The 14,052-nt window shown below is 39.7% G+C and overlaps 1 protein-coding gene across 3 annotated transcripts in view; it reads right to left on the bottom strand.

Moving 5' to 3' along the window:
* Window positions 1-14,052, bottom strand: part of THOC2 (THO complex 2) — a 109,947-nt gene that overhangs the window by 85,207 nt on the left and 10,688 nt on the right. For 2 of the 3 annotated variants that reach the window (XR_003899841.1, XR_003899842.1), the window contains exons 1-2: window positions 12,124-12,205; window positions 8,656-8,707 (exon numbers count right to left, since the gene is read on the bottom strand). Coding sequence is in view for 1 of the 3 variants with exons in the window: in XM_024195480.3 (XP_024051248.1) it covers window positions 8,656-8,707; window positions 12,124-12,215 (144 nt within the window). In the remaining 2 variants the exon portion in view is untranslated. Of the gene's footprint in view, window positions 1-8,655; window positions 8,708-12,123; window positions 12,216-14,052 lie in introns of those variants that run through there. The other variant, XM_024195480.3, reaches the window with a different exon arrangement.

Below are 14,052 nucleotides of genomic sequence, written 5' to 3' on the forward strand. Positions count from 1 at the left end.
AACAAAGGGGGCGGGTTTTCATGAAGGAGAAACAAACAGAAATTTCACACTGTAGCCTGGCCTGTCATGAAACTGGTTTTCAAAGCTTCTCTGATGCGCAGCGCTTCCTGGTGTGCTCTTCTAATCGCCCTGGTGTCTGGCTGCGCATAATCAGCAGCCAGGCGATTTGCCTCAGCCTCCCACCCCGCCATAAAGGTCTCCCCCTTACTTTCACAGAGATTGTGGCGCACACAGCAAGCAGCAATAACAATGGGGATATTGGTTTGGCTGAGGTCTGACCGAGTCAGTAACGATCGCCAGCGACCTTTTAAACGTCCAACTGCACATTCTACCACCATTCTGCACTTGCTCAGCCTGTAGTTGAACAGCTCCTGACTCCTGTCCAGGCTGCCTGTGTATGGCTTCATGAGCCATGGCATTAAGGGGTAGGCTGGGTCCCCAAGAATAACTATTGGCATTTCAACATCCCCAATGGTTATTTTCTGGTCCGGGAAGTAAGTCCCTTGCTGCAGCAGTTTAAACAGAGTAGTGTTCCTGAAGACGCGAGCATCATGAACCCTTCCCGGCCAGCCCACGTTGATGTTGGTGAAACGTCCCTTGTGATCCACCAGTGCTTGCAGCACCATTGAAAAGTACCCCTTGCGGTTTATGTACTGGGTACCCTGGTGCTCCGGTGCCAAGATAGGGATATGGGTTCCATCTATCGCCCCACCACAGTTAGGGAATTCCATTGCAGCAAAGCCATCCACTATGACCTGCACATTTCCCAGAGTCACTACCTTTCGTAGCAGCAGCTCAATGATTGCTTTGGCTACTTGCATCACAGCAGCCCCCACAGTGGATTTGCCCACTCCAAATTGATTCCCGACTGACCGGTAGCTGTCTGGCGTTGCAAGCTTCCACAGGGCTATCGCCACTCGCTTCTCAACTGTGAGGGCTGCTCTCATCTTGGTATTCTGGCGCTTCAGGGCAGGGGACAGCAAGTCACAAAGTTCCATGAAAGTGCCCTTACGCATGCGAAAGTTTCGCAGCCACAGGGAATCATCCCACACCTGCAACACTATGCGGTCCCACCAGCCTGTGCTTGTTTCCCGGGGCCAGAATCGGCGTTCCACGGATAGAACCTGCCCCATTAACAACATGATCTCCAAAGCACCGGGGCCCGCGGTTTGAGAGAATTCTGTGTCCATGTCCTCATCACTCTTGTCGCTGCGCTGCCGTCGCCGCCTCCTCCTCGCCTCGTTTTTCTGGTCCTGGTTCAGCATAAACTGCACGAGAATGTGCAAGGTGTTTACAATGTTCATGACTGCTGTCTTGAGCTGAGCGGGCTCCATGCTTGCCGTGGTATGGCGTCTGCAGTGTTCACCCAGGAAAAAAGGCGTGAAACGGTTGTCTGCCGTTGCTTTCATGGAGAGAAGGGTGAGGCTGTACCCAGAACCACCTGCGACAATGTTTTTTGCCCCATCAGGCACTGGGATCTCAACCCAGAATTCCAATGGGCGGGGGAGACTGCAGGAACTATGGGATAGCTATGGGATAACTACGCACAGTGCAACGCTCCGGAAATCGACGCTAGCCCCGATACATGGACGCACACCGCCGAATTAATGTGCTAGTGTGGCCGCATACATTCGACTTTATACAATCTGTTTCCAAAATTCGAATTCTGTAAATTCGGATTAATCCCGTAGTGTAGACATACCCAAAGTTATGGAGCAGAAACAGGACTACGGTGCACTGAATCAAAAGAACAATACATTTGAGAACACAGCAGATCTGTTCCCCTATTTTTCAACAATAAAAAAAATTTCTGAGCAATGGACATTTATCTATTTTCAAAATAAATTAAAGAAAAATGAGAACAAACAAGAAAACTTCTCTCACTCATCTCTGTGTCTTCTTCAGTACCTCCCCGCATCAAGGAAACAGTTTAAACTAATCTTGTGCACAGAACAACTGTTCTCTCCTCATTCAAATTTTTCCTCAAAAAACACTCCCCCTTTCACCAGGCCTACTAACTCTAGTCTTCCATTGTCATATAAAACATGTTTCCTTAAAGATTTTAAAATTATAAAAAATAACTGTTTTGAACCCCAGGTTGTATCATATTCTGCCTCTCACCGCCTGTATCTTTGATCGCGTTGCTCACAATCCCCTACTCCATATCTGTTGTCAGTTATCACTTTAGATTGCAAACTCTTCAGAGAGAAATATTAGATGAAATTTTGCTCTGAATTACACTTGTGGAACAAGACAGAATTCAGCCCTTCAGCTTTTTATTTCAGCATGTAAAACTGATATTCACTCACCCACTGAGCTACAGATAATAAATGAGGTAATGAACATATCAAAAATAAATGCCAGTTACGCAAAAATAATTTGATTTGGAAACACTAACTACTATCCTGAAAACCCTTGGCTACATTAAATTTTACTGGCAACTGTATTACGTTTGAACCCAAGCAAAATTAATGATCAAGTATTCAGAATATCAATTTTTTAGGGACAGGAAGCATTTTGTTTCAATGGAGGTGTGAGGTTACTAATGAACTAAATCCAGGTTATAAATTAATAAATTGTTTTTAAACAAGTTTGATTTCTAAAATAACAGCAATATACAAATAAAACCATTTTCACTAAAAGGGAGCACAGAAATGTATTGGCCTATTCTCCTCTGAAATTCAATTTTCCATTGACGTTTTGCTTTCTCAAAATAGAATGACAGCACTTTTTTGGAAATATTACACCTACACTTCTATTCTAAATAAAAAGAGTGATGATCTGTGACAGACTAAAGCAAAGACGTTTAAATATGAAGCACATATGGCCAGTGGTGCTGGAACAATTTTTATAATGAGGGTGCTGAAGGCAGAAACCAGGTATTATGGTTATTGATAGGGCTGTCAAGCAATTAAAAAAATTAATCGCGATTAATCGTGCTGTTAAACAATAATAAAATACCATTTATTTAAATATTTGTGGAGGTTTTCCACATTTTCAAATATATTGATTTCAATTACAACACAGAATACAAAGTGTACAGTGCCCACTTTATATTTATTTTTATTATAAATATTTGTACTGTAAAAATTATAAAAAATAGTATTTTTCAATTCACTTAATACAAGTATTGTAGTGCAATCTCTTTATCATGAAAGTTGAACCTACAAATGTAGAGTTATGTACAAAAAATAACTGCATTCAAAAATAAAACAATGTAAAACTTTAGAGCCTACAAGTCCACTCTGTCCTACCACTTCTTCAGCCAATTGCTCAGACAAACAAATCTGTTTACATTTGCAGGAGATAATACTGCCCGCTTCTTGTTTACGTCACCTGAAAGTGAGAACAGGCGTTCGCATGGCACTGTTGTAGCTGGCATTACAAGATATTTCCGTGCCAGATGCGCTAAAGATTCATATGTCCCTTCATGCTTCAACCACCACTCCAGCGGACATGCGTCCATGCTGATGATGGGTTCTGCTTGATAACGATCCAAAGCAGTGCAGACCAAAGCATATTCATTTTCATCATCTGAGTCAGATGCCACCTGCGGAAGGCTGACTTTCTTTTTTGGTGGTTCGGGTTCTCTAGTTTCCACACTGGAGTGTTGCTCTTTTAAGACTTCTGAAAGCATGATCCACACCCTGTCCCTCTCAGATTTTGGGTTATATGCTGTAGCTATCTTTAGAAATGTCACATTGGTACCTTCTTTGCGTTTTGTCAAATCTGCAGTGAAAGTATTCTTTAAAAGAACAACATGCTGGATCATCATCCGCTATAACATGAAATATATGGCAGAATACGAGTAAAACACAGAGCAGGAGACATACAATTCTCCCCCAAGGAGTTCAGTCACAAATGTAATTAACACTTTTTTTTTTTTAAATGAGCATCATCAGCATGGAAGTATTCTGGAATGGTGGCCAAAGCATAAGGGGCATACGAATGTTTAGCATATATGGCACGTAAATATCTTGCAATACTGACTACAAAGGTGCCATGCGAACATCTGTTCTCACTTTCAGGTGACACTGTAAATAAGCAGGAAACATTATCTCCTGTAAATGTAAACAAACTTGTTTCTCTGAGGGATTGGCTGAACAAGAAGTAGGACTGAGTGGACTTGTAGGCTCTCAAGTTTTACATTGTTTTGTTTTTGAGTGCAGTTATATAACAACAACAAAATCTACATTTGTAAGTTGCACTTTCACAACAAAGAGATTGCACTACGGTTCTTGTCTGAGGTGAACTGCAAAACAGTATTTATTTTATCATTTTTACAGTGCAAATATTTGTAATAAAGATAACAAAGTGAGCACTGTACACTTTGTATTCTGAGTTGTAATTGAAATCAATACATTTGAAAATGTAGAAAAACATTCAAAATATTTAATAAATTTCAATTGGTATTCTATTTTTTAACAGTGCGATTAACACTGCGATTAATCGCCATTAATTTTTTGTAGTTAATCACGTGAGTTAACTGTGATTAATCGACAGCCCTAGTTATTACTACTTCAAGCCAAGGCACCCAGTTCCAGCACTTATGCATCCTTAATTCATACAGTTGTGAGAAAAGCAGAGGTTTGAGTATCAACTATTATTTTACATTTTCCAGATTTTTCAGTTATGCCACAACTGTTTTATTCAACAATATTTTAAATTAGCTAAAGTCTAATTATTTATTCACCCTGAGTGAAAAACTGTAATGAACTTGCTGCTTTTAAACAAACTGAGCTCTATCACACTGTGAATGTGATACTGTATAATTTATCGGGGGGGGGGGGGCACGGATAGCTCAGTGGTTTGAGCATTGGCCTACTAAACCCAGGGTTGTGAGTTCAATCCTTGAGGGGGCCACTTAGGGATCTGGGGCAAAAATCTGTCCGGGAATTGGTCCTGCTTTGAGCAGGGGGTTGGACTAGATGACCTCCTGAGGTCCCTTCCAACCTTGATATTCTATGATTCTGCATCTGAATTTTTTTAACAAATTTTCTCTGTAATCAGCTTTTAGAGTTATTCAAGAGAAAACAATCTACCCTATATTTTCTATTATCCATAACAGGTAGAAATCTAGTAGCAATTACCAAATAATATACAGTGGTATAATTACTGTGAATTTTAACTCAGCTGTGTGCTCAGTTAACTATAATGGTTTGTCTATAAAGTAGCTGGGCAATTAGTCTGCATATTCTATAAAGAAAGAAGAATTTTAAAGTTTTTCAATAAACATTCACACCAGATTTTTATACGTCAATATTTAATCCCTTTAAATATGCTTTCTACATATGTGCAAATATGTTTTCTACAACTGTGTTTTAAATCTAGAACTAGAAAAAGGATCAGGCCTTACTTGGAACTAATCATTTACATTGAGTACAAAAAAAAACCCAATTGTTAGTTTAACACTGAAGCTGAGAAATCAAGTGCAAAAGTTAAGGTTGCTCCTGCAATATTAACCATTGCTTTGAACATACCTAATAGTATGTGTTTGTCTTGTTAAACAGTGATATATTTTGTATTATTAATGTAGGATATCAAAAGCACAGAGCACGTAACATGGCTCTGGTTAATATCGCAGGAAGAACTTCCTGCCATTCAATTTCTCAACCTCCTTCATGTTTCTTTAAATACTACTTTTTGCATTTAGGGCCAGATTGTGGCCCACTTGTACCGCACTACAAGGTGCCCCATTACTACCTTACTACCTATTACACTGCTCACAGCACAGAAGGTGAAGCAGCCTCTATAGAAGCATAGAGCATAGTTAGGTTGGCATGTCAGAAAACATACACTAAGCTAGGTACAGAGCCAGTGAAGTTTACACTTTTCCCAGATCAGCAGTCAGACTGAAGGTTTGTCTACACTACCACTTAAGTCAATGTAAATTACGTCACTTGGGGGGGTGCGGGGTGGAGGGGTGTGTGAAAAAGCCACCCCCACAAGCAGTGCAAGTTACATCAACCTAAGCGCTGTCCACACTACTGGTATGTCAGTGGGAGACGCTCTCCCGCCAACATAGTTGCTGCCTCTCGCTGAGGTGGAGTAATTATGCCTCTCCCATCAGCATATTACATCTTCCCCCCGACGTGCTAAAGCAGCACAGCTGCATTGGTGCAGCTGAGCTGATGTAGCACAGTAGTGTAGATTAGCCCTGAGTCACAATCTCTTTCCTGAACTACTCCAGACACAGTGCAACAATGCATGACTCCTATCTCAGGGAAGATCATTAATGCACAAACTAGCCCTCATTTTCCCTGATATTTTTAAAAGGAACAAATTCCAGAACTATTTAGTTCAGGGATATTAATAAGCCCACAATCTTCACCATAAAAATCAATAGAAATTATGTTAATATAGAAGCTAGAGTGAGATCGATCACGAGACATTAAAAAAGGTCTTTTTTGCCAATCCCTTGTTTCTACTAATAGAGAATTTGAGTGATCCCAAGGATCCCATTTTCAGAAACAAGTTAGGGTAGTCCAGGCCAGCATTATCTTCTCCTGTAGCCACAACCCTCTCAACAGCTACTGTTGAGCATTCAGGTGATATGCAAAGCAAGAGGACATCCCCTTTATGGCTCCTTTATGTACAAATTGCTCCTCCCCTTCTTTCCCAGCCCCAAATGTTTCTGCTTATTTATTTACATTTGAAAAAATCAGAACCAAATTATGCATGTTTTTGCTGCAGGATTTTGGCAATAATGCACAATATCAGAGCCCTCCAACATAAAGGGGGAGAAAAGTCAGTTTCCTAAATGAAATTAGCAGTTACATTTATACACATTCATGCAGATTACAAATCTGGAAAAGAAAGAAAAAGTACAGTCTCAAGAGTTTCTTGGTGGTCCATACAGATATCAAACCAATAAGAGAAAATGTTGCTGCTGATCCTAATGGTAGTAGCTGGGTCAGTATTTCACTGATGTTAGCAGTTTGGGGTAAAATGCTATATATTCCTGGATAACAAAATCTTAAAGATCTTTAAGAGAAGACTCACTGTCCCTCATTAGTCAAATGAAACTGCAAGATCACTCACTCAACTAAAGCCACATCTCAATTCAATTTAACTTTTTGAACTACAGTTTAAAATTGTTTTTCAGAATCTTTATCTCACTAAATATATATATATGAAATTGAACACATAAATCTGACTTCCTGCCAGAAATGCTCTCATAACAGATCAGGTTACTTATCAAGTTACAGAGCTCATATGTTTGATGGTATGGGAAGAAACAGCTCTTCTGATTGCTATCACTGTAGCTAGAAAGAATATTCCTTTGAAATGGGTGGGCTATGTTCCTTCTAATTTTAAATCTTCCTGAATTTGAGTCTTCTTATATCATAAATTTTTCATAGGTCAGTTAGCACCATTTTTGTAAAAATTACCAAAATTTCTACATAAACTGCCTAAAAGATATGACTGTTCATCCTTTGACTAAAGACTAGAACACAATATTCTTTGCCTTGTGATTTATGCCATTTCATATTTATTTTTTGTACACACATTGACACTCTTGGGGTAATCTGATCTTCGAAGGCACAAGGGTCTGCCCACATGGATCTGACTGCGGCAGCAGATACTTTTTTAGTAGTTGTGTTTTCATAGTACTTGTTTTTCCAGATATATGTGGATTTACATCATGCCTGCAAGTATCTTCTTAGTTTGTTTTATATATTATATAGGCTGTTTGAAAAATTCAATAAAATATCTTAATTAAAAACAAGGTAAATCATGACATCTTTCTACTGTTAAAAAAAAGGCAGGAAGAACCTTTAGTAGATAGAGGGAAAGAAAAGTTTTGGTCAACTTCGTATATTGTAAAAGAATAAAGTGTACTTTTTTCTCTTGCATCTTATCTTTAAAGTATTTGTTTTGTCTATACTCATTGTTCTTCCTGTACCTAACCAGCTGACTGTATTTCTGAACAATAGGTATAATGTAAGACTAAGCTCCATTTCAGTAACAGCGTAAGTGCAAAAACAGCTACAATAGCAACTACCATTACCATTTACAATCCGGATTTGTAAGAATTAAAGAAAAATTATAATTACCAGTTTATAAGAGCTTTTGTTTAAAAGTCATAATTATGGTTATTATTGCTAAGTCACTGACTTCACAACGTCTAAGAGCAAGCTTCTGTAACTTTTTTGTGCATGTATTCCCATCGACTTTCATGGGACTATTGGAATGAGTAAAGATTGCACAATCAGGACAGAAATGTACATATGTTGCTCCTTTTATTGGGAGTTCTGAAAGGAATTTCTGTAAATAAGAGCCTCATCTCCAACACTGATACCTTCCACAAAACTACAATAAAGGGCAGATAAAGCCTAGAGACTGCTGGGAAACTACCAAAAAATCTTCAGCTAAAAATAGTTAATCGTTAAGACCAGTAATCTGCCTCTGTTGTCTGGAAATTTGGATTGCCTGACACACTGCACCAATGCGTTAGTACTAATGGCAGAAACTTCAACTCTGTTCTAGGGAGCTGCATAATAATCCTGTTCGAACAGACTAACTATCATCCATTTCCTTGATTTCTAAACAACATACATATAGTTTGGTAAGGCATAAGAAGTGTTTTACTACGCAACACACACTTCTCCTTCACTAAACTGTTCCAGTGATGAAAGGAAGAAAGAAACCTACCCAATATGCAGAATACATCAGCAAGGATGGAGGACATGTCATCCCGAAATTCCTAACAAAAACAAAAAAGACAGTAAATGCAGGAATACCACAATGTGTCATTAGAATATTTTAGTCTATTGTTTTAATAAAGAAAGAGTCTTGACAGAAATGTAAACTTAGATCCACTAACATTATCCTTGTTAAATCAATGAACAGGAGTGGTTTAACTATCTATTGTGCCTGATGTGTTTGGTAAAATACAAAAGAAAATATTAATACAAAGGAAACCATTATCAACTGAGCTGAAAAGTACTAAAAGAAAAATCCAGTAAGAAAAATCTCAAAGACAGTTAAACTCATGTCTGAGGGTATGGCATAAGTTTTAAAAGTGCACTGAATTAGAAATGCTATTATTAAAGGTTGACAAGGCACGCTCATTGTAAGTCCCTGTTTTCAAGTACTTCTACAATTCAGTTTTGGAACTAAGTATTTTATATTTATTCTTCAACCCAAAGATGCCTTTTTTGGGTGCACAATTAAGATTCAATTAACCTGGTTTGGGTTCTTTTTGTTATTCTAAGGGGTGGTGATACACAGTTAAATAGAAATGACATTCTGCATGCCTTAAGGATATTCCCTTGCCTGAACAGCATATTGCAGAATACTTTAAGCCAACTAACTTTGAAAAAGTTTTGATTAATAATCAAATTTAAAATTATTTTAAGAATGTACTGTGCATCAACAGTACATTGATTTTCCTAAACATAAACATCCCAAGTTTACAGTTTAAAGCAGGTCCACAGCCAGTTGTATTCATTTTGATAATTATTCAAAACTGTATAGTGTCACAAACAATTCAAAGTTCTGACTTTTGCACTTGCAAAATCTGAACCATAATATCGTTTTTAACTTATATAAACATATAAAACACACATTTCATTAAAGTTAAAATGACTGAACACCGCTTAACAACAGTGACTGTTTCAGAAGTGGTGTAAATAAGGGGTGGACTGTCAAAGGCACAAATGACAGTCAGGTATCCTAAATCAAGAGAATGTAGGTACCCTAAATGTCATTTGTGCCTTTGAACATCTCCCTTAATTTCTAAATTAAAAATCAGAGAATTTAAGAAATGGCTTCATGTAACAAATCATCTGCCAAACTGACACCATACACCCAAACACTAACACACAGTAACTCCAGATCTTGGGGTTCCCGTTTCACCGTAGGACATTGTTCCTCAAACTGGGGCCGCCGCTTGTGTAGGGAAAGCCCCTGGTGGGCCGGGCCAGTTTGTTTAGTCCGCAGGTCCGGCCGATCGCGGCTCCCACTGGCCGCGGTTTGCCGCTGCATGCCAATGGAAGCCGCTGGAAGCAGCGGCCAGTACGCCCCTCGGCCTGTGCCACTTCCAGCAGCTCCCATTGGACTGGAGCAGTGAACCGCGGCCAGTGGGAGCCACGATCGGCCAGACCTGCGGACGCAGCAGGTAAACAAACCCGCCAGGGGCTTTTCCTACACAAGCGGCGGCCACAGTTTGAGAAACACTGCCCTAGGATAAGTATATTGAAAAGCCAATGCCATATATATCAGGGTAGATTAAAAAAAAAATTTAAATTAAAAAAACAGTGTTTTAAATTAAATCATATATGGTTTTCTTTTTAAAAATAAATCTATTTAAATTCGAAATTGAGAATCTAGTTAATTACTAAACTTACTTTAAATCTATTATATCATTTAAATAAAAATAATATTCAAACAGTGTATGTTTGCTGCCAGAATGTAATAATATTCAAACTACTGAACTGGTGGAAGTTGTTGGGGTAGCCTATAGCAGTGGCTCTCACCAGGTGTATGTGTACCCCTGGGAGTACACAGAGGTCATCCAGGGGGTACATCAATTCATCAAGATATCTGTTTATTTTACAACAGGCTACATAAAAAGCACAAAAGTAGTCAGTGCAAACTAAAATTTCATACTTGTTTATACTGCTCTATATACTATACACTGAAATGTAAGTACAATATTTACATTCCAATTAATTTATTTTATAACTGTATGTTAAAAATGAGAAAGTAAGCAATTGTTCAGTGCATTTTTGATTGAATTCCAATTTCCATCCAAATACAGCTGGTCACAAATCCAAAACAATAATCATTTAGTAAATAAGAAATGCGTCACTCACCATTTTTTAACATAATAAAGTAGTAAAAACTTAGAATCTAATTAAGTGCACATTAGCTATACAATTATACAATATGAGAAAAATGTATTTAGATATAGCATATCCTTCAGGGTCAGCAAAAAGAAATACCAAAATTAGCATAAAGGCTGTATTCAGTTGCAAATCAATATGTTTTAAAAGGTTACCAACCAATGAAAATCAACCTCTCCTTAGGAAAATAACTAAAAAGCACAACAGCCAAACAAAATTAAAACAGGTTATCTAAATCAATCCACCTTTTTCCCCCCCTCATAGCTTCAGTCCTGAGGTATTTTTAAATATGTTGGAAATTTAAGTGAGCTCCACATAAATCAGACCTAGCATTAGCTAAAAAGCCCACAGGGCTATTCTATAGCTACCCCAAACACCCACACTCCTCCCTCCTGAACATTCTAGTATCTAAACTATTTTCTATAGTAAAAGTACCAATTGTAAAAACTGAAAGGCTTCGCTAGCATTGTGGTACACAAAAGAACCATAAAGTTAAAAAATATCCAAACTTCCCAGTCAAGAATGAGCTTGCATTTGAGTACCATAGTCCCCCACGTATGTCTATAAAACATTTGTTTCTCTCTTCAGCTTTTCACCAGATGATCCTCAATATACTTTCAATGAATACCATTTTAACCTAGCCTTGGGAAATTTTCATTCATTACAGTGCACTTCAACAGGAAAGATGTAACATCACCAACATATTCTTTAAAGTGGTCTTGGCACAATAGTTATAATTGTATATAAGTAATATTTGTCATTTCAGTGTTTTCATTCCCTCTCTCTTCACAACACATAGTAGACCTTAAACTTATGCTGAAACTATAAGGTGTTAATAGTCAAAAGTATCACCTTAATTTTGGGTGGGAAGGTGGTTAGGTGAAGGAGGTGGAGAGGGATAGAACAAGATGGGCAGAGTATCTGGCATGGAGTTACACTTCCAAGTCCACCTCCTCAAGCAGTGGTAGCTATGTTGGCAGGAGAGCTTCCCCCCACTGACACAGCGCTGTCCACACCAGGATTCAGAATGGTGCAACTAACGTCACTCGGCGGGTGACTTTTTCACACCCCTGAGCACTTGAGTTATACTGAACTAAGTGCTATTGTGTACAAGCCCGAAGAGTAAAAGCCGTTTCTTTAGAAGTTTTAAGGGACTATGTCTGCAGGGTCTGGTGTGTTTCTGCTGGTTTACCATTTACTTTGACTTCCATAAGTAATAAGCTAACTAAAATATTAAATAAACCTACAGCAAGTAGTACCAATATATACTTACTATAACATCACTGAGAACATTAGAAGCTTGATCGTGCTTTAGGTTTCCCTTGACAACGTGATTTGCAAGCTCATACAGAGCCTGTTGGATATCTGTCAAACATAAAACATAGGAACACAAGTATTAGGTAATCCTTAGTCTAACTTTTAGGGAAAATCTACTTTTTTCCCCACTTCACCCAAATTATTTATTTGTATAAGGCAGCGATCTGAGGTCCCAATCTGGCCTCACGGGACAAGGCACTGTACAAGCACATAACAAAATAAGGTCCTTGCCCTAGAGATTCTATGGAAAGAGAGTTAAATGCCATAGACTAAAATGGGATGAATTATTACACCAGTCTCATGCACAACAATATGAGTTTAACTGGCTAAAGTTCAGCATAAAGACACATTTGCATAGTCCACATAAATTGGAGATTACGTCATGACAAAGGAAAAATACTATACTAAACTAAGTTGCAGCTATAAAAATTAAGATAATCAATATTCACTTCTTTAGGTGGAAAATTAATAACTGAGTAACACTTTGTCAGGCTGAATACTTTGTAGAGAGAAAAGTGAGAGAAAAGCTTCTATGACTACGTAATGTCACATGCTTCAGAGCGTTACATTAAATTGCAAAGTTCTTCACTACTCCTTGGAACAGAGACTGTGTGTTTGGGGAGAATTATAGAACATTAAATACATGCTTGTTTTGTACACATGGTTCCAACAAGTTAAAAACAGATGGCCACAGTATTTTAAATGTATAGAGAATTGTCTTTAAAACACCTTATTACAGTGTGAGTAATACATTTATAATAACTGATGTGACTAAAAGCCAAAACACAAAGGAGGTACATTTTCATTATGCGTATAATTATATTATAGGCTGGGGTGGCCAAACCGCTGTTCCTGAGCCACATGAGGCTCTTTTACAGTTAAAGTATGGTTCACGGAGGCCCCCCATTCTCCGCCTAGCAGACTGGAAGCAGGGGGGGAGCTTGGGGCGACAGGGTGGTGGGGTTAGGGACTTCTGCCAGAGACGACTGGTACCTGTTGGGGGGAGCAGGGGCACAATTTAAAGGTCCCTCCCAACAGCTTGAGTCACACCCTCCTAGGCATGCCCCCCTACCCTCAGCAGCCCCTCCCTGCAGCTCCCAGGTGTTAGCTCCCCATGGAGAGGCAATGGCAAACACCTGGGAGCTGCAGGGAGGGGCGGGGAGAGGCAGCAGCAAAAGCAGAGGCTCTGCTTGCAGCTCCCAGCTATTTGCCACTGCCTCTCACTACAGCCACAGCTCCCAGCTTGCCAGATCCAGCAGCTGCCTTGCATGGAGGGGGCCAAGCAGCAGCATGTAACTGGCCACGGCCCGCAAACCCTGGCAAAAATCGGGGGGGACCACGTTACCTCATGTGTCCCTCCCCCTCCCCCCCCACGTCGCCTCTGGCTTCTGCCCAGCAGGGAGGGGGGCGGTCTCAAGGCTCCAGCCCAGCAGGGCACACCTGTCAGGGCTTGGGGCTGCAGCAGGAGCAGGGCTGAAGCCCCAAGCCTCAGCAGGCGGCTCCTGCAGGGCTGAGGCCCCAAGCCCCGGCAGGCGCACCCCGGCTCTTGAATTTCTGAAGATTGTCGTATGCGGCTCGGAGGGTCAGTAAATTTGGCCACCACTGTTATAGGCTATGTCTACACTACAAGCTAGGGGTGTGATTCCGCTCCTCACCTCACACTCGCGCAGGCTCTCATTGAGCTAGTACCAATATAAATAGCAGTGTAGCCACAGTCGCACTGGTAGTGGCCATGAAGGCACCGCTGAGTCGTAATGAATACAAAACCACCTGAAACTGGTGCGTATATATTTGGTAAGGCTCACCCATGTCTCCACAGCCAAAACCAATGCTATAGTTTGGCTACACTGCTATTTATACTTGCGCTAGCTCACGGAAAGTTAGC

This window comes from Terrapene carolina, unplaced genomic scaffold (genome assembly GCF_002925995.2).
Source record: "Terrapene carolina triunguis isolate 2854851 unplaced genomic scaffold, T_m_triunguis-2.0 Scaffold131, whole genome shotgun sequence".
NCBI lineage: Eukaryota > Metazoa > Chordata > Testudines > Emydidae > Terrapene > Terrapene triunguis.